The 22,466-nt window shown below is 38.4% G+C and overlaps 1 protein-coding gene across 3 annotated transcripts in view; it reads right to left on the reverse strand.

The window, feature by feature from the left end:
• Positions 1–1,253: 1,253 nt before the first annotated feature.
• The window catches only part of LOC125463598 (casein kinase I), a 51,739-nt gene continuing 30,526 nt past the window's right edge, over positions 1,254–22,466 (reverse strand). For 2 of the 3 annotated variants that reach the window (XM_048555059.2, XM_048555061.2), the window contains exons 6-9: positions 18,319–18,467; positions 15,944–16,112; positions 13,622–13,761; positions 1,254–3,097 (exon numbers count right to left, since the gene is read on the reverse strand). In XM_048555059.2, the coding sequence (XP_048411016.1) occupies positions 3,047–3,097; positions 13,622–13,761; positions 15,944–16,112; positions 18,319–18,467 (509 nt within the window). In that variant the 3' untranslated portion in view covers positions 1,254–3,046. Of the gene's footprint in view, positions 3,098–8,807; positions 10,342–13,621; positions 13,762–15,943; positions 16,113–18,318; positions 18,468–22,466 lie in introns of those variants that run through there. The other variant, XM_048555060.2, reaches the window with a different exon arrangement.

Consider the following 22,466-nt stretch of genomic DNA (forward strand, 5'->3'; position numbering starts at 1 on the left):
TTAAACTCAATCCCCCTGTTAATGAAAGCCAAAACACCATATGCTTTCTTAACAACCCTGTCCACTTGGGTGGCCATTTTAAGGGATCTATGTATCTGCACACCAAGATCCCTCTGTTCCTCCACACTGCCAAGAATCCTATCCTTAATCCTGTACTCAGCTTTCAAATTCGACCTTCCAAAATGCATCACCTCGCATTTATCCAGGTTGAACTCCATCTGCCACCTCTCAGCCCATCTCTGCATCCTGTCAATGTCCCGCTGCAGCCTACAACAGCCCTCTACACTGTCAACGACACCTCCGACCTTTGTGTCGTCTGCAAACTTACTGACCCATCCTTCAATCCCCTCATCCAAGTCATTAATAAAAATTACAAACAGTAGAGGCCCAAGGACAGAGCCCTGTGGAACACCACTCACCACTGACTTCCAGGCAGAATATTTTCCTTCTACTATCACTCGCTGTCTTCTGTTGGCCAGCCAATTCTGTATCCAATCAGCTAAGTTCCCCTGTATCCCATTCCTCCTGACCTTCTGAATGAGCCTACCATGGGGAACCTTATCAAATGCCTTACTGAAGTCCATATACACCACATCCACAGCTCGACCCTCATCAACTTTTCTAGTCACATCCTCAAAAAACTCGATAAGGTTTGTAAGGCATGACCTACCCCTCACAAAGCCGTGTTGATTTATGCTATAATTGCAAGGGAGTTAAAATAGCATATTCTATTTGCTTCCAAACTTCAATGGAAGAAACAGCTGCCAACTTTATTGAGGATGAACAGGTGAAGATTTGGCCTACTGAATCTATTCCACATGCAGGAAGATCATAAAAAACAAAGTACTGCAAGTGCTGGAGATCTGTAATGAAAACAAGCAGTGCTGGAAAAACTCAGCACAACAACAGCATCTGTGAAGAGAGAAACAGTGCTAACGTTAAGACTTCAATTTGATTTCAAGATTCTGATTCAGAGCTCATATTGGACTCTCAATATTAACTTTACTTCTGTCTCCAGAATTTTACGTTTTCATTTCAAGAAACCTTAGTTTGGCCTCAATTCCACTTAATTTAACCGTGTCCTGCAATTTACTTTCCAAGTAATGGCTTATGCATTGACTGAGCACTAGTGGTAATGCATTCCACAATTTTAATGATCAGTAGCAAGAAAATAAGTAAAAAATTAAAATATCCAACGCATTAGTTACAAAGATGTCCCAACTCTGAAATTTACAGCAATAGAGAGAACCCAGTACAAGTCAATATGAATTTATTTACATTTTTAAAGTACACAAATACAGCTGCAATACAAATAGGTTACCAGTATTCTGTTACCATTACACAAGATATACACAGACATTCTACAGAGGGGAAAAACAGCCATCCAAGGTCACTGTGGTTCATTTACTTGGGGAAAAAAAATTGGAAGAGTCTGATATCTTGGAGGCACCACCAGTTTTGATGTATTGGCTGTGAGAAGGAAACATTTATCTTCAAGTTTGCTCTAACAAATCTTATGGGGAGAAAAAATAATTTAACCACAAACATTTACAAAATTAATCTCACATAACTACTGAAATTAAGGAAAGAATCTTAATACAGTAAATGCCAGGTGTAGCTGTGTTCCTGTTCAACATGTCAGTGCGCATGCATCAATAGTAAGGTATTTCTGACATTTAGCCAGCAGCCCCCTTCATGTAACCTCCCAAGACGCTGATGAGAAATGCAAGTGTGGGTGATTGATAAGAAGAGATGAACTAAGCATTCAATAAAACATATACACGTCCAAGTTCTTCTATTCCCTCAAGAGCGCTACCTGGAAGCTGTACATGGCAACCAAGTTATGAGTTTTGGCTGAATTCCAGTGAGGTTTCAATAAACACCTCCAATCTGGATTCAATAATACCACATGTAAACATTTTAAAATAACAAAGAACGTCTTGAAGCATGCGCATTGGAATGTATATAATCATTAGCCACGCTTGACTAATGGCAGAATTCACATTTTTACTGTACATGTCCTTCGGAGCTTTTTGTTTAAAAAGCCTTTTCTACTCAAGTGAATAATGGAGATGCTATAACTCCATAGGCCAGGGAACTCAACGAGTAAACCTGGTCCTAACGCTATTTAGACGCTGTAGTTTAAAAATAACTGCCACCAAAACACAGCTTTACCATTACTTTTTAAACTTTATTCTTCCACATTTTGATTTTTACTGTCACATTTTCTGTTGGACTTTGGCACTGCCATTTTAATCATCATTGCTTCTGCCTGATATGTTGGCAGCCTCTTCCACAAGATAGAAAATGGCTACTGGCACCAATGATCATTCAGTTTTTATTATGATAAAAAAATAAAATGTGGAAGTTAAAAGTGCACAAACAACCTAAACAATAATTCAAAAACATTAATTGATACAGTGTGCTACCAAAGAAGAAAACATTTTTAAACTCAAATTTAATACAAAAGACTGGAGAAAGCTTTAAATAAAATCAGCTGCTTTTAAATTCACAAACACCCATTGCGAACCCTATTGTTATGGGATTTCAAAGTCAACCAATCAATCTTCATTTCAATTCTCAAACCGATAAGAGCATCACATACATAAAAGCAGGACAACAATCTACTTATCTACATAGATTCTGCTTTCAACTTTAGCAGGCTGTTACAAAATATTTAAACCAAGTAAGGTCTACGGTTGTACAGTAGAGTAATAAAAGGCTACATAATGCCACTCATGGAAGGAGAGGGATGGCGATATCTATTCTATATGCGGTCAATTCTGTAAACCGTCTTTAGAGCCCTTGCTACTGAAGCAGTGGGCACAATCTTTTAACTTGTATTTTACACTGCAGTCAGGCAAAGATTTCCTTGTGAAGGTGTTCTTAAAGAAAACATTTTAAGAAGTTTTCCTTCTGCATTTAAATTAAAGGCATCGAGAGCTTCATTTTGTTGGTTTACTTTGTAAGGGGGGGGGGGTCACAAGTTTCAAGGTTAGAATGGGACATCAGCCATGCATTGTCCACCCTCCATGGTGAGTTATTTTCATCGAGGAACAGTGGAATGGATGCCGCTGGAAGTCACCCGGGCTGGGATCTGTCCAAAAAAAGCAAACAAAAAAATTAGCGCTCTATGAGTATCAGCACCAATAAGCCGCTCAGTTTTAAAGTTCAATCACTAACATACATTGTTAGGGTAATGCAGAATACAAATGCAAACACAAGAAAGCCGGAAAAAGTGGGATAGAGAGCAAAAAGCTTATGGCATAACACTTTCTGTCAATTAGATGACATAAGCAAATAAAACTAGATGATACTGAGTTTTTAAAAATGCATTTTAGGAAATCAATTAAGAAAACTCTGGGTAAGATGTTCAAACTTTCCAACCCTGAAATGTATGTGAATTCAGTCCTGATTGGTTGCTGTCTGCTATATGGTTTATAAAGTAAACTAAACAGAAGCACCTTAACCCAATTCTTAGTGAGCAACAGTCAAATCAGAAGATTATCTTCTATAAGTTGCATGTCAGAGGAACATGGTTAACAGTGACTTTTGAATGATTTTTCAAAACATACAAATTCAGAAACGACAAAGGTGCCGGAACAAAAACAATGGCAACAGTCTCACCAAAATTGTACGAAGAAAGGTGTTATTAAAACAGGGGTCAAGTTATGCCACTGGCAGTGGAAGCTGAAATTTGTATTTTGTTCACTTGACAATATTTGATATTCTGAACTGTAGAAATCACTTCAATCTCCGAGAGCGATTGTACTCTCAGTACACACTATTAACCCTCGAAACTTCAGAAGTTCTAGCATGAACTACATGTGCGAACTACATGTGCCATAAACTTACATTTACCAGGGGATTTCACTATTGTGTTAGTTTTTTGATTGGCAACTGCTATTAAACAGGGCAGATTCCTTGGCTAGATTTTACACTGCAAAGGGTCATCACACTGAGAAGTTTAACTAACTAAGAAGCATTAAAATAGAGAAGCACTAAAGAACACAAGTAATGTGCGTTCAAGGTCAGGATTATTAACAAAGCATCTGCACCTTGGTTTCACAGAAATTAATTTCCTAACAGGTAAAGTTGGGGGGGAACAACTTTGAAGAGAAAATGCTAAATTCCAAATTCTCTCGTACCTTTTACCAAAAAGTACCTTTCTCAAAGATGAGAATATTCCAACAAAAATGGATCTCAGTAACTCCACTACACACAATATACATTTGCATTAGGAGTATAAGAATGAGGCTGGTCACAGCAGAAAGACCAATGTATACTCAGATGCTGGATCAAGAGCAGTACAAACTTAACTGAATTTCCTACTCTAACTTGACTTTGAAACTGCGTACTAAATGTTATATTTTAAAATTGCAAACAATTTCATGTTTTGAGAATTTAAAAAGTCTAAAATGCCACCTAAGAAAATACTGTCATGGGCAACACTAGACATTTAAATACAGTATCAAAACTAAAGATGCAAATACAAACTCTTAAAAGATTTATTAGCTATTGGTTGAATTTATTGATATTATTGAAGACACAATTTACTCTCAACTCTAATTATTTATTACATTTCAGGATTAGCAGGTGCTACCGGTATATAGCCAATACAGTACGTCCCAAATTTCTCTCCCATTGTGACCCCATCTCTAAAATCTAAACATCAAGAGATGTTGGTGAGAACCAGGAAACAGGATGACCTATGAGAGAAGGTGATGCCTGAGAGGCAGGCGAAAGGGGGCAGAGATCCTCAGCACTCTGTTACCTTGGAGCTCCCAACTCCAAACTTTCAGGTCAAGATCTTGGGGGTTCCTGACCTCACTTTGGAAAGCCCTGATCTAACAAGCTGAGTAAATCCACTAACATATTTCTGTTGAAATGTCTTTCAGTCTTTAAGTACAACAAATATTTAAATACTGACCTGCAGTAATTATCTCTGATAAAAATAATTTTTAGTCTTTTGACGAGCATTTACTGGCTTCTCTGGCACTAATTTGTGACAACCATAACATAACGATTAGCTAAAAGTTCAAACATCTCAACAAAAATGCTATAAGGTATTTCTGTAGCCACATGTTGCCATTTTGTGTCAACATACTAATTTGAAGAATTGAGGATAAAATAGTAAGTTTGAACTTACTTCATTTCCCTTTACCCTGTAAAACGGTAATCAAAATATTGTTTATTCTGTGGCACCAAACACCAATATAATATTTTTGGTTTCGTTCAGTATTTGACTGAAAACAAGTCTGGAATAGTCAAATCTGGAGGGTAGCCCCTGCTGCACTGCTGTATTTGATATTTATGATCCAACCACGAACTTGTACTTAAGTCTACTTTCCAGACTTTATAAGCAGACAAATTGGCAATTTACATCTGAACTAACACACAGACACTCCTAATACACAGTCAGTATCATAGTGGTGACAATATTATCTGAAGTGATATGGAGCAGTGTTGACTGAGCTTATCACTCAGTCGAAAGGTAAGAGCAGTTTCTGTTGTACACCTCCTTGGGCAAATTCAGAGAAAATCTTAACTGGGATAAAAGTGAACACTCCCAACACAAATGTTTCTTTGCACATTGTCTCATGCTGGAGACTGGTGCCACCAAACCGTACCAGCTGCTAACATCCTTTTTTCTTCCAATTTATTTACTCTCTTTAGACAATGGACTATAATCTGTTGGAATAGCGTTTCAAGAATATATTAAGAATCTATTCACTTACTGAACCAGCGTAATTCAAATGGTGGTATAGGAATCTCAGTTTAAATAACATTTCTCCTTTAATTTCCTATTTGAAGGAAAGAAGTCACAACACTGCAATACTACCCACCACCCCCATGCAGACAATACAATGTTGAACGAAGCAGCAATAGTATCAAAGCAGAAGACCGTGCGTCAAGATTTCATAAACACATTAAATGGAAACCAGGCCAAAACCTACAAATGTCAAGTATCACTGCAGACATGGTCTACACTACTCAAACTTAAAAAATGTAAATTAGGGTTCCAAGGAAATACAGCAGCCAGATGCAGTCTTGTGTGGGATGCATAAATTAGAAGCAGGATAACAAGTTGCCAGCAAGTGATTGGGAAAAGCACCAGGCAATACAAGAACAAAGATACATCTGATCTTCTCCAATTTCAGCATGGAAACGTTGAACTACCTTTCAATATCCATGCATCGAGCTTTATTTTCCCTTCAACACAGACCTGTAATGTAAAAAATGAAACAGAATCCTGCCCTATTCCCTAACCCACAAGGTTTTACATATGCATATTTATCTGAATATTCAAACATTTATAATGATTTCTCAGCCTGTATTCATACTGGTGTCATCTTATGCTGTATCCGTTCTAGTACAGGTGAATAAGCTGAAGTCTTATTAGGTTCAATAACAGAAGATCAAATTTCCCAGTACTGAATGTGGTTGAGAATACTTATAAACAGGTCAGGTTTGATTGACCTCTCTTGCACTTTGTCTTAGAAAATGTGACATGTTCTGCATTACATCTTGGGTCAGTAATGTGACATGGACCATTTGCACAACTCCATCAATATCTGGTGAATGCAGAGGTAGTTCTGTTTGGCATTGAACGGTTAGATTCTTGAAACAGTTGTAAATTTGGCACCAATATTTAACACACACTGTAAAATGAGTTGAAAACTTCAGTATCAATACCCTTGCTCTTTGTCGAGCATGGTAAACACACATTTGAGAGGATACAAACTGTACAGGATAAAATGTTGTAGACAAGCTGACTGTGGGCAAAATGCTAATGTTCTTTACAATCGTATCTGCAAAGCACTATACAAAGGCTGAAACATCAATATCTACCTTAAATGAAAAAAAAATCAGAAGGATCTGGCACATGGAGTGAGATTAATAATGGTAATTCTGTGGCACCTTATAATGCTGACTGACCCCTACAAAATGTGCTTCAAAGCATTCCATCCTTGGTCTGTTCTACTTAAATGAGATGGGACTGTGGTACACTCACCCAATGCTGCCTTCAGTGCATTTGGACCAGCTACATGCCATGATGCTCGAAAGGGAGGCTACTCTGAGATGGGGGAAAAGACATCTATTTGTAATCTGTGCCACTACCCATGCAAAAACCATTCTTAACAATGAGTTGTAAAATTCCAGTAATGACCTATACAGCTAAATTAGCAAGTTGGACATAGCAGAAAATTTGAAATTGCAAACCAACTAAGATTTATTGGGATAATAGGTTCCATCTCTGCACTTCAATGAGCCAATCAAGCTACAATTGCAAACTGTTATCTATGAAGGCTGAAATGATTTGCTAACTCAGTACTCTTACAATCAACCAACCGAAGCAGCAGCAGCAGCATTCTAATTGAGAGTTTAGGATTAAAATTTCACAACTCAATGCTTTCATATACTCAATAAGAAAGATAGCTCTGGAGCACCTTCTCTGGTCATTTCTTTGCTAAAACATACCATATAATATTCAAAAGCTGAACACATTTCATATTATGCACATAAAAATTACACATCAAATTCCATCACATTCTTAAACATGACTCTACATAATTTCTTTCAAATAACTTCGCTGGCATCACAGCATCTTGGACCAACTGTACACCAAGGCCACATTAATTTCCTCCAGTGCTAGGAACCTATTTGGTACCCTTTATTCTCCAGTGACTGAAATGACCATGAAAAATGGCCTCTGCACCTTAAGTCTAGGCAGGAGGTTAGCAGGGTTAGGATCAGATGACTCTGACACTTAAACCATGATAAAGTATGGTTATACCATGAAGAACTGAAGTTACAATTGCCTTCTTCTTTTTAATCATCTACATGGATTTTCCTTGGCGACATCATTCAAACTATATCAGATTCCACATGCACATTGATAGCAGCTAGCTCTACCACTATGCCATTTCTTTTGAACCCTCTGCATTTTGTCAACTAGTTTGTCCAACATCCATCACCAGATAAGAAAATATTTCTTCCAATTACACAGAGAAGATAAAAATTATTCCTACACCCCTTGACAAATTCTGCACTTTAGCTATTGACTCTGGCCAAATTCAAGATCGTGTTTTAAGCTCAGATAGCTTGTAATATCACTATTCCATCTGACGTTAAACTGAACTTCATATTCCTAATACTGCCTATTTCAAGCTGAACTAATCTGTCTCCAAAAGCTGTTTGTGTGGCCATCCTCCCAATGTCATTGCTCTAATGCTGAACTCACCAAAACTCTGCTGACCATATTCAAACTGGCACTGTCTTGTTTACCCAGTGCTTGCTAAATTAGTCCTTCATCCACCTCTCGTTCAAAACTGAAATTCCTACCCATGTGTTCAGATCCCTCCCTGGTGTCACTTCTTTCTCAGACACCTGGTCCATGAACTTTGTTTCTCTGGTTTCATTTGGGTGGGTTCCAAGCTCTGGAATTTCCCTCAAGTCTTACCAATTCTGTTTGACATCAAGACAATCTTAAAAACCAATCTTTCTGGCCAAACCTTTCACACCTGTATTGATGTCCTTTGGCTTGGTATTAACTCTTTCTATTTCATCCAGTCAAGCATCGCAAATCTTTTACTACATAAAAGGTGCTAACTAAAAGCAACAGGATTTGGAAGCGTTCAGACACCTAGAATAGGTGGTTAATATAATTCAGCATCATCGCAATGCTTTAAATTTTTTATTAATAAGAAGAAAATGATGGAAAGGAAGCTTAAAGAGACAGAAAAGTTCTAAAGTGCAGATTAGATAACGACAAATAATATCTGCAAATGATTTCGATTTTATTTGATTAAAACTTCAGTTTCATGGGATCTCAATAGTGAAGACTCTCTATACAGACAGTACAAATTGTTTGGGCACAAAATCAAATAGTGACGTTTCTGATATAATAAAGTAGATTCAAAGCAAGACCTCAATTTGATTAATAATAAATATATTGTAATTGGAAATATACACGCTAAAGGTTATGCCTTCAATTTTGTGTAGCAAAGTGTTGAGTCATACAGGTACCACAATTTTATTTACAGATGTATTTATAAGAACATTTCCCTAGCAACGATTCCCTAGCAAAGGAAGTCATTTAATTTCTGCCAGAAGATCATAACAAATGGTTTTCCACCATGTTAGGAGTTTAATACATGGGCAAGACATGCTGAAAAGAATGATGGTGAAATTCAAACAGGTGGGAGCAGGAGCCACAGTCAAAACCGATTGATAAAACTGAGGTAGTAATTCTATTCAACCTGAAATGTCTTTGAAATAAGCCCAAAAAAAGGCTTCTTAAAATGCAGAGAACAAACAACATCAAATTGCTTTGGCAAACAAAAGAATCTTACTTCAGCCGTAGCTGACAAGTTAGGCAACAGTCTGAGCTAATATCACCTGCAATTATACACAGTCTTTTTTTAAAAAAATCACATGCCATCTTTAATACATTTGCAAAACCTGTTTTAGTACTGCAATAATGTGAACGCTGCAAACAAACGTGTTTGTTACTGAAGCACAGATCACCAGCCTACACACATACAGAGCATGCTACGGTTACACCACAAGCCAAATCAGCCCATCTAAAGCAGATTATAAAATTGCTGCAATACCAGTTTTCTATTTTCATCAAAATAATCCAGACACTGCAAGGTCTTGGGTGTGTTACAGGGTTCTAGTGTACATTAATTAATTGAGGAGAAATTTATTTTCAAAAGGCAGAGTCTTTGGAACTCTCGTCCTCAAAAATGGTAGACATTGAAGATATGAATATCTTCAACGTGATCATAAATTTATGATCATCAAAGGGGTGAAAGCTTTTCGGGGATAGGCAGAAATACGGAGTATCCAATCAGCCAAGATTTTATTGAATGGTAGAGCAGGCTTGAGAGGCTGAAGGGTTTATTACTGCTCTTATTTCATATTCTTCTATTTTAAGGAGGTTGCCACTCCATCACAACAGTGATCCACGCTTAGGTGGGGAGAGAATCTAGAATATAGTGCTCTACACAGTAGGGCGCAGTATCAAATAAATGTTATTTCCAAATGCAAATCTTGTGGTGCATCTCTGCAATAACGTACACATTTAAGTCTTTTCTAGGTTTGTTCTTCTAATAAGTCTTCTCCAATATGTGTAGTATTATCTGCATTCAAAATAAGCAATTATTTGAAAATTTAAATCACCAGAAAGGTGTGACATACATCACATTATTAATGATAACAGAGTATGTGTGGATTATTTTAAATTATCTTTTGGAGCCAGTGGATTTTAACCTCACTGTTACAATTACCAGGAACGCATCCTCACAACCTCCACCGTAATTCGTCGAGAAATATCTGTAAAAGGAAACCAGATGGTACACAATTTCTATATACCTCCGCTCAAACTTGAAAGAACAAGCCTTATCCGAGATATTTTTGTGCGGTGCTGTAGGAGATGGGCAATTGGGCGTAAAACTCCTACCATCTATGTTGTTTCCTCATTCTTGGGTAGGTTTGCAATATTAACACACTACACTCTGCCAAAGTCATTAGAAGAACACATCATTTAAACTGAGATAACACAGTAGGCCAAGCAGCACCACGAGGCAGGAGAAGGGTCTAGGCCTGAAACGTCAGCTTTCCTGCTCCTCTGATGCTGCTTGGCCTGCTGTGTTCATCCAGCTCTACACCTTGTTATCTCAGATTCTCCAGCATCTGCAGTTTCTACCATCTCTGACATCATTTAAACTGTCTCTTGCAATAATTTTCCAGTAACTTAAAAAAAAGCACATCAAAGCACAGTGTCACATCAAAGGATATTAATTCAATTCAGTCCAACAATACATAAAACCTACTGATATTCTTGTACCGAAGAATATCGCTGAAAATAATACTGGGCACAAAAGCCCTTTTTTTGTACTTCACAGTGAAGCCAATTGCAGCTTAAGTTTCCATTCCTTCTCTTGCTCCATAAAAGAGGTACTCAATACTACTGTCAGCTAAGTTGTCAAACCATACCAATGCTTGGAACTGTTAAATGTGGGCTTTGAAGGAATAAATGATTTGACTCTAGATTCATATTTGACATGTTGACACAGCCTTTCCTCATTCTTGACATATATGTTTAACCACTTCCTGGGTCGGACAGGGTGTACTGAAAGGAACTGAAAGCATGATTTAAGAAACTTTCTATACAAATAAGCCAACTTCCCTACTACCACTAAGCTGCAAGTACAACTATCAACTTACCACTTCCTTATTAAGATGTAAGTGATTATAGCTTTGTGTTGAAATTTATGTCAACAGTTCACCAAACGACATCTTTGCCTCTACATGCCTATTACTTTGCCTGCAAAAGACTGTGAATATTTAAATCTAAGCTGTTGCTAGATCAAGTACTTTGGGAATGCACAGAATGACTGAGTAAGATGTAATGAATGCAAGGACTTCTTTAAACATATGACATTTTGAAAACTCCTAAGTGCTACTGATGTAAATGACACATATGGATCAGATGCACAAGAGGGATATGAAAATTCCAACTAGTAATTGACCAGTCTATTCTTTATAGCTCTAGTCATTGCACAATATCAATACTTATTGCCAGTTTATGATGCAAAGCTAATAGTTATTCAAACGTAGGAGTCCGAGAAAAACTTAAGGGTTCACAAATTAAAAGATATGTATATTTTTGATCATTAAAGGCAAAAACTCCACATCAGACAAAGTAAGCAACTTAAATTAATTGCTGCTTCTTTAAAGTTTCATATATCAAAGATAATTTTCACTTAAGTTATCCGTAATGATGATCTTCAGAAGAATAATCAAAGATAGTAGACAACGAAACTGACTTCAGGACACCAATGACATAAATGTTGATCTACCAATAACTGTCAAGCTGGAGACCGGAATGAAGAAAATACGATTCCCACTGTACATTGTGAAGGTATTTTCTGGCCATACAGTAAGGTTTTAAAAACAAAACATCATGACACAGTAAATGCATATTACGAGCAAGGAGTTTGAACACACAACAGATTATTATATCATATTGTAAAATCCAATAATTTCAATTAATCCTATCTTAAACAAAAACTTTAAACTTTTGGTTTGAATTGATTTACTCATTGTCAAAATTTAAACAGAATAGCATGAATATCTAAAAATGTGACCCTTTCTGGAACTAGCCATTGAGATTTTGCAATTCCGAACAAAAAATTCCCAGTATGACCATCCAAAGAATGAGATGGTTTAACATGTTTTTAACCTAGCACAGAGGATGCTGAATTATGCTTAAAAATACTACTTATGAAATATTGCCAATGACTGGTTACCAAATATGGATACAAAAACACAGGCAGAACAGGGATCAAATCATGCAGCTAAATTATCAGGTTAGAGTTTCAACAACTCTTTCTGTTGACCTATGGCTAATTTATGCCAGTTTCTCCAAGGAATGCATTGGAAGACGCTCTTTCCTCCAAGTAAATAGAAACATGAGGTGCTGGGTATTGACATAACTGTGTTAACTTAACCACTACACAGCTGGCTTGCAAAAGAATGCCAACTTAATAAGGGTAATAGAAAGCCTTTATTTCTAATGAAACTACATGAGCTGCTCAGGATTCAGGCATCTCTGGTAAGGCTGACGCTTATTACTGATCCTTGGCTGCCAGGGCCTGGGACAGGGATGTTGGTGCGACACATCAGGGTCAATTGTGCTTGGGTCAGGGCAAAAGGGTTTGGCCAGGGGCAGCACTGGAGCCTGAAATTTCTGTTTTTGCCCATGTTACTTGCCTTTTTACAACGGTACTTCTGAAATTTATTCCACTGTTATCCCAGGCTGATAACATCAGGGTGGCAGGAGACCTTCGATAGAGCATGTCTTTAAAGGGTCACTTAAGTGTTAGCATTCACATTAGCCACTGCTGCCTCAGAGCTCACAACACCAAAATTTCAAGTGGCCTACCAACTGGGGTCTGTAACCCACAGTTTTGGTCCTCTTATACAACCAAGCTATTTCCAAGGGTAGTTAGTGCAAATGATGTAGTCGTGGGACTGCTACCAAGTATCAGTTGGGCCAGGTAATTGGTTTCCTACCCTAAAAGAACAGGCAGCTCAGTGATTAGCACTGCTGCGTTAATGCCAGGGGCTGGGTTCGATTCCAGCCTTGGATGACTGTCTGTGTGGTGTGTGTACATTCTCCCTATGTCCACGTGGGTTTCTGCCAGGTGCTCCGGTTTCCTCCCAGTCCAAAGATGTACAGGTTAGGTGGATTGGCCATGCTAAATTGCTCTGCAGTGTCCAGGGACATGCAGGCTGCGTGGTTTGGCTACGGTAAGTGCCAGTGTCAGAGGGATAGGAAAGGATGCTCTCTGTAGCGTCAATGCAGATTTGTTGGGCTGAATAGCCTCTCCCCACACTGCAGGGATTCAATGACAGTGGATCATTCCACGTTTAATCAAGAGCTAACAGATTCATGGTTGCTTTTATTGACACCAGCTCCTTGTCTCTAGCTTGTTTTTCTGCATGAAATATCAAAAATTTGTTTAAAAACCGTCATTACAAAAACTCTATCCAGTATCAAGTTTAGCAAATATAGCACACTCTGTTTAGTTGTTTGTACCGATCTTACCTGTGATGTTGACATTCGTGATGCGTCTTGACGTCCAGTTAAATCTGTTGAGGAAACATTAACAGGAGCGCCACGATGTAACCTCATGCTCACTTTTCGCTCCCGTTCCATGCCAGAGACAGGGCGTGGAGATGTGTTAGCTGAAGAATAAAGGTCCAAGTTGGTTAAAACCATCCCATTTCACAATAATGCAAAGAAAATCCAGTGAATGAACTGAATATGTCTTTATTTAATGGTGAGTTAAAAGACTATTGACATTTGAAGCTGAGTTTACCCAATGGAAGCATTTATGATAAGCAGGGCCGTTTACAGGTAAGCAGTAAGCTATTCTTTAAAAACTAATTCTTAGCCTGCTGTCCAGTTGTGGATTAAACCACATTCACAGCCATTCTGAAACTTTCTCACGTGTGCCATGTTTTTCACAAAAAATAAGTTAAACCTTCACATTGCTCCAATGAAGATATTCAAGGCTTTACCATAGTTACCTCTTAATTGTGTGACTTCGTTCTTTGGCTCTAGCGTCTCTTGGCAGAAGGCCAGCAGATCTGGGGTCCCACTGTGTGCTAATTCTAACAGCATACACTCACCGATAAGCCAGAAACACGTGCACCCACTCATCCACATTCAGTGGTTGGATGACAGCTGGATACCCAGAGACCTTCTGCGAGACAAATTGGTCACTAGGTCACAAACTCCTGAGTATCCATATTTCCACTACAAAGACACCTGTAAGCAGGATATCGAAATGGCAGATATCGTCTCCTACTCATTGGTGTCAATCATTGACAGCTGTAAATTCTGAAAGCTATTTAGATGGTCATTAGAAACGATGAGCAGAAAAGAAAAGCTGATATGGTCAAGAAGAAGCTCAGAGAAAATGGAGGTTAACAAACCATGCACCTTTTCAGCTCTTTGTCCCTTCTGCAGAAAATGTAGCAGGGATTGCCACATCCGTCGAAATTTAACAAGGACTTGACTGCGACTAGCACCAACTACCACTAAACAAACTTCCAGGTCCCGTGAAACCACTGCTACAAGCACAGAATCCAACTTGCTCAGGCTGGGCATGTGGATCCACTGCTTATTTTCAAGTCCGAGGAATTAGTTTAGTGAGACAGTAAAATTTTGCATCTAGTTTCAATTCATAAACATTTCTTTATAAATTTATTCATATCATAGCACAACTTCCTTATGTAAACCTGCAATTAAAATATTCCTGACATACACAAGATACAACTAATAAGATGCAAACATATAGTATTTCCTAGTACAAGGGGCCTTTGGCAACATGGTGCGGGGTGGGGGGGTGGGTGCGGGGAGATGAAGTGTGGTGGTGGCGGCAGAGAAAACTCAAGTGAGCAGGGGTTAATAGTTTTTGGCTTTAACACAAATGCAATGGAGTCTAGGAGATTGACAATTGTAGTAACTTACTCAACATTGACAGCATTAGCATCCTGTTGTCTGACATTACCAAGAACTAGAAATCTACAGTCTGATGGTCTGTGGAACACTGAGCTAGACTTGGCATAACTGGGAATTTGCCTCATCTGAAGTGGACTCCATAAGTCAGCAGTGAAGGGGAGACAGGACCAGACTAGCTAAGGACACAGGATTCTTACATGGTAGTACTACCTTGCTGCTTCTCAAGGCATCTATGTTAGCACACAAATTATATTCTTCTGCAAATCATTTTTGAATATGCATTTTCATCTTACTCATGCTTAGAAGAAAATATTAACATATTAATTCAGAGCAACAAAACACAGGTGTTTATTTTAGATTTCAAAATAGAAGCTGAATGTCTCAGTTAACACTGAGAAATATTTAAGTACTTTAGTTATATAAAATAGTGATAATCAGATTATTGTAACTATTAAAACAGAAGAAGATATAAATAAGTAAAACAGCTAGAAACTGTTTGTAAAGAACAAACTTGCACTTTATTTGAAATAGTGCCTAACATCAGTTTGCTACAAGTACTTTAAGGTCAGTAACAGACATTGGTTTCTGCTAGATTTTTCTGGAGTACTTTATTCATCTATCATCTCACGAAGAGGCTTCTAGACAATTTTTGCCATTGTCTTGCATCTATCGCTGTTCCTCAGCACACACATGCTGAATTTATGATTCTAACTTGCTTGCTTTAATTCTTGGGATGATAGCAATTCAAGTTTGAATAACTGCACTGAAAGCAAACATGAAAAACTGACCAGTTTTAACTTACTTTACAACAAATAAAAATTCAGCAGGACACAGATTACCAAATATATCATGACTCAGATATTTTGACATTGCTGAAATAAATTCAAAGTATTATTTTACCAGTGTGGGATGTGGGTGTGAGGGGTGTCTGTGGTGCCACTTCTTGATTTCCTCTAAGCCTTCCAGAAGCAGTCGAAGGTAATCCCCGCGCTGCTGGATTTCGGCCATGCCTCATTCGTTCTTCTCGTTCTCTCCGTTCACGATCATCATCGGCAGCTCTGCTGGCTCCCTAAAACGATCAGAGGAAGCATGTGTTTAATTAAGAAATAGTTCGGTGAAATGTCAATCATTTTCCTTTAACTGAAATAGACTGGCATGGTGGTAACATCACTGTACGCATACTCCAGAGGGTCTGTCTAATCCTTGGGGAACACAGGTTCAAGTCACACAACAGTAACTGGTGAAATTTAAAGAAAATCTGGAAGTAAAAGTTCGTCTCAGTGACTGTGACCAAGAAACTAACAGGGATTGTCATTAAAGCCATCTGGTTCACTAATATTCTTTAAGGAAGGAAATCTGCTATCCTTACCTGATCAGGGCTACATGTCTCCAGACCCACAGCAATCTGGAGGACTCTAAACTGCTCTCTGAAATGGCCTTGCAAACCAATCAGTTCAAGGAATAGCAACAAATGCTCACCATGCCAGCCATATCCAGACCCCACACAAGAATAAAAATAGCTGTAATCATGAACAAATAAACAATCTGAGGAATGATTTGTTTGACATTGTTCCGTGTTTCTGAACGAGACACAGAAGATAGAGAGGACTTACAGACACTCGATGGGGTTGATTTCTCAGCTTTCCTCATCAACAGTTCAGGATGTTTAATGACATTATTTACACACACATCAGGATTAAATCAGAAAGGGCCAGATTTCAGAAACTAATTCAGCAATGACAAGCAATGAGTAAGACAAAAAAAGCTCCAACTGACCGTTAAACTGTGCATTTTGAGATAAAAAAACTCTTCCAAATTACATGTAATGGTATAAAGGTTGGATCTCAATGAAGTTGGAAAAAGTTCCTCGGAACTTCAATACATTCATACCCTTTAAGATGTTAGTATATTATTTACCAACTCCATAAGCACTTATCACCTACATTAATTTTTCCTAGAGAATCGTAGTGAATGCCTTTTCTAAGTATATCCCATTTACTCATTCCCTTTTATCTATCTTAATAGTTAAACACTCAAACGCACTAATAAGCTTGTGAAAGATTATTTTCTTTTTGTAAAACAATGCTGTCTTTGACAGACTGTACTCTGGTTTTGTAAGTACATTGTTAACACATCCTAATTAATGGATTCCAGAATTTTCCCAGATGACCAATGCCAGACTAATTGGCGTACAGCTCCCCATCTCCATATCTTATTAAATTGTGGTGCTACATTTGCTTGTCTCCAATCCACTAGAACCATGGTACCTGCAGAATCTAGAAAATTTCTGAAAAAACTACCAGCACTTCCAAACATCTCTGCAGCTACCTTTTAGAGAATCCTATGGTAACCATCATTAAGTTGCAGGGATCAGTCAGCTTTTCCATTACATTATCTCTTGTTGATATTAATTTCCTGAAGTTCTTTGTACTTATCACCAACTTAGTTATGCTGCATTTTTACTCTAACATTTATTCAGTATCACCACCGTTTTGCCAAAGAAGCATTGCTCCTATCTCTGTCTCTAAGGGACCAACTTCTTTACATTTGTTTAAGCCACTCTTTTCCACATACTTGGGGGAAAACAGCTTACAAACTGTTCATACATTTCTGGTTAGCTTGCTTTCATGTTTTTTTCCTCTTTCTGAAAATCAACTTTTGATTACCCTGTATTAAAACACTTCCAAACTTCAGATTTAGAAAGGCAGCCAGAAAAGGTTGATTTAAAGCCCTACAGCTCAGTTAAGAGATGAGATTTGGAATATGTGGTCGAATGGCTAACTTCTGTATTATAATACCCATGATTCTATGGCTTACATTAGCTAAAGCAGCATTTATTTTGCAAAAGAGCATCTGCAGTGATGACTAGGATACCAGAACTTTTCATTCTTCTTTCATGAGTGCCAAAGGATCGTTTAAAGCCTTTTGAAAAGGTTCTCTGTTTTGGTCATTCAGGTGAACGCTATTTCTGGTAAAGGAAGAACTTCCTCAACACTTCAGTGGAAGTTAAACATTTTTTAAAAAAAAGTGCAGTGGGGCTCTGTTCATAACCTTCTTGACTGGAAGGTCCGAATGTGACTTTAGTTATCAGGTTTGACATGAAAATCTTAAACATATCAAAGTTTCAAGAATCAATCCTGACTGAGATTAAATAAAGAATATCTGGTAAACAGGTTACCAACAAGCACTGATTTTTAAAAAAAATCCAATATTAAGTTTACGAGATCCGCACACGACACTCTATGACATCAGCGTTAAGCACAAAATAAACGTACAAACTTGAGCATGTTCCAGTCAAAGACATAATCATAGGAAAAGCCTTGGCGGTGAAAGAGATTGCGAAATAATTGCCTCAAGTAGGAGTAGTCTGGTTTGTCATCAAAACGTAGAGAGCGGCAGAAGTTCAAATATGTGGCAAACTCAGCTACAGGGAAGAAAAAGAACAGCAAATTACTTGTACTTTCAAACCAAATGTGCTACAGATTTGACAGTTAACTTCCATTGTAGATTGAGGCTTAAAAGTTCATGATAATGAAATGGACAACCCTACATTACGTTACTTCAAATGAAACCAAACTACGTAAAATGTATATAGAACATGCAGTTGCTAAAGACCTACATCACCTCATTCCTAAGTTTAAGTTAAAATTTTATGCAATATCTTTTTCTGCTTAATTTTGATGGTTTATGAGAACATTGTTGTTAGAGTTACACAGGTTGACAGCACAGAAAAAGGCCTTTCGTCAGTCAAAAACAAGCATCTAACTATTCAAATCCCAATTTTCCACTACTTAATTATCTCATGTGCCTTTGCACAAGTGTATATGTAAATATTATTTAAGTATTGTGAGGGTTTCTGTCTCCACCACCTTTCTGGCCTGTGAATTCCAGATTCACAATACTTTTTGGGGAAAAATGTCTTTTCCTCATATCCCCTCTAAACATCTTGGCCCTTACCTCAAATCTATGCTCCTGATCACCGATTCCTCCTCCAAGCTTTCAGTTATTTAGCCTAATGTGCCCTTTAGTGGCACAGTGCCAAGTTTTGTCTTGTAATGTTCCATTAAAGGGCGTTGGGATATTTCGTTACTTCTGACAAAATTATGCTGAGGGATTGAAGCTAGTGATCACAGAATGATAGGTAAATAGGACATGATGTGAGTTAGGACACTGACAGCCGAAATCTTACAAAGTTCATAATAATCAAATGGACAACTCAATATTGAGTCACTTCAAATGGAGACACATATTTCCAATCACAAAAACACTGCCTGACCATCACTCACTGCTTCCAGCCACACAAACAATTCCGGATCCAATTCCGCCAATTTCTTTGGATCACATGGGTTCTTACCTTCATGAACAGTCTCCTATTCATAACATACTATTAGAGAGGAAGATTCGTAATATTTTTTAGGAAAGCCTAGATTCTAATGTAGAAGTAAATGAGTTTTTGGCTTTCAGTGTTGAAGGTCTGTTCTGTTATTTTTAACAGAAGTAATTTGTGACTGAGAGAAGGAGGCTTTCCATGAAATCACGAAGGTTAAGGTTAATTCAATAAGATAATTAATGCTTATTGTGACTTGATTTTTTAATAACTGGATAAGGGGAGGCGTGGGCCGCACGAAGGGAGAGTTCAGAAAGCAAGAACCTTACCAGCAGAGGTACAACTTAGTTCTGTCACTGGACTAGTAATTCAGAACTCCAGGTTAACTTTCTGGGATGTGTGTCTGAATTTCACCAAGGTAGATGGTGAAATTTGAATTCAATAAAAATATGGAACAAAACGCTTATGTACCCATTACCAACTATCATAAAGACACACCTGGTTCACTCATGTCCTTTAGGGAAGGAAATCGGCCATCCTTACCTGGTCTGGCCAAATGTGACTCCAGATCCAAAACAATGCCTTAAGTGCCCTCTGGACAATGAGGACCCAGCCAGTAGCATCAAATCACATTTTATAATGTTATAAAAAAAATTATTTTAAAAAAATGCAGTGCAAATAGACAGGACCGGGAAAACCTCTTGGCTTTTCCTCAGGTTTAATACAAAATGTCAATGAGTTTGCTTACATGCATGCCTTGGGAAAGCCAGAGAGAATCACATCTGATGAATGTGCAGAAAGTCACCAAAAGGAATGTTTGTGATCCTGTTGGTTGACTAAGAAATTTTAAAGTGAAGATCAAACCAACATTTTACTTGGGATAGGTGTCTGAAAAGATATTGCAGTGAAAAAAAAGGGCTGAATTTTAATTTTGCGATTGATAAGCTTTCCAAATTGAATTACATATAAATTGCTTAGTCATACAGTTGCATAGCATGGGAACGATTTGTCCATGCCCAACCATGTTTCTTAAATTGAACTAATTCCATTTGCCCGCATTTGGCCCATATTTCTTCTAACTTTTCAGATCCATGTACCTGTACAAATGTCTTTCAAATGTTGTAATTATACCCGCTTTTACGATTTCCTCTGGCACCTTGTTTCATATATGCTCCACTCTGGGGGGAAAAAGTTGCCCCTCAGGTCCCTTTTCCTCTCTGACCTTAAACCTATGCCCTCTAGTTCTGGACTCCTCTACCCCAGGGAAAAGACCTTGGCTATTTACCTTATCGATGCCCCTCATGATTTTATAAACTTCGATATGGTCACCCCTCAGCTTCCTATGCTCCATGAAAGAAGTCCCAGCCTATCCATCCTCTCCTTATAACTCAAGCCTTCTTGATAACATCCTTTAAATCCTTTCTGCACCTTTCCCAGTTTAATAACATCCTTCCTTTAGCAGGGTGACCAGGATTGTAATTAGTACTCCAAAGGTGACCATACCAATGTCTTGATTTATTACTATCAACATGTACTGAGGTACAGTGAAAAGTGTTCAGTGCTTTACAGGCAGATCGTACAGTGCATCAAGGTAACAGACCAGAGTACAGCATACAACGTTACAGCTGCCAAGAAGGTGCAAAGAAATCCAAAACATTAAAGAAGTCCATTCAGAAGCCCGGTAGCAGTGTAGAATCTGGTTGTACATGTATACAAACATTTGTATCTTCTGCCCAATGGAAGAGGGTGGAAGATAGAATAAACAGAGTGGGAGGGGTCTGATTATGTTGATTGCTTTCCTGATGCAGCTGGAAGTATAGATTGCTGTGATGCATCCAGATAGAAATTTTTATAGATGTACCATGAAAGCATCTTAAGTGTCTTTATAGACATATCGAATTTCCTTAGCCTGTTGAGGCAGCACAGGTGTTGCTGTGCTTTCTTGATCATGTCAAAATGGGTAGATCCGGACAGACTGTTGGTGATCGTAACTCCCAGAAACTTCATGCTCTCGACCATCTCCACCTTAGCATTATTGATGCAGACAGGGCCATATCCTCCATTCCGCTTCCGGATGGCCCTCTAAAGGTTGAATCTGGACTTCCTGTACAGGTCAGGGTTGCCCGACTTGAATGCCTCAGGCCTGGACTTCAGCAGAGTGGATCTCCCAGTTCATCCATGATTTCTGGTTGGGAAATGTTCGGATTAACTTCTTCGGCACGCAGTCATTTACGCACTTACTAATGTCTTGCACAGCTGTAACATGACCTCCCAACTCCCAATGCTCTGAAGGTAAGTGTGCCAAAAGCCTTCTTCACTATCTTAACTACCTGTGACACCAATTTCAAGGAACTATGTACCTATAGCCCTAAGTCTTTCTGTTCGAAAGCACTCCTCAGGGCCCTACAATTAACAGTCAAAAGACCTACCTTTGTTTGTCTTACCAAGATGCAACATCAAGATGCATTAAATTCTGCTATTCCTTGGCCCGCTGACCCAGTTGATCAAGATTCCATTGTACTCTCAGGTAACATTTTTCACTGTCCACGACAGCACCAATATTGGTGTCATTCGCAAACCTAAGCATGTTTCCTCTATTATCATTCTAAATGTTTACATAAATGACAAACAACTGTGGAGCCAGCACTGATCCTTGTGGCAAACATGGATAACAGGCCTTCAGTCTGCAAAAACAAGCCTCTACCACCACCGTGACCCCTGTCAGCCAATTTTTATTTCAAATGGCTAGCTCTTCCCAGATCCCACGTGATCTAACCTTACTAACCAGTTTACCATGCAGAGATTGTCGATGGCCTTGCTAAATTTGATGCAGACGTCTACTACTCTGCCATTATCTACCTTCTTGGTCACTGCTTCCAAAAACTCAATCAAGTTTCTAAAACACAATGTCCCCATGCACAAAGCCACGCTGACTATTTCTATTCAGTCCTTACCTTTCCAAATGCATGCAGATCTTGTCTCTCAGATCCTTTCCAACAACTTCAGCACCACAGACATTAGGCTCATCAGTATGTAGTTTCCTGGCTTTTCCTTGTAGCCTTTTTAAAAGTAACTCCAGAACATTAGCCCCCTCCA

This window comes from Stegostoma tigrinum, chromosome 22 (assembly GCF_030684315.1).
Source record: "Stegostoma tigrinum isolate sSteTig4 chromosome 22, sSteTig4.hap1, whole genome shotgun sequence".
Lineage (NCBI taxonomy): Eukaryota > Metazoa > Chordata > Chondrichthyes > Orectolobiformes > Stegostomatidae > Stegostoma > Stegostoma tigrinum.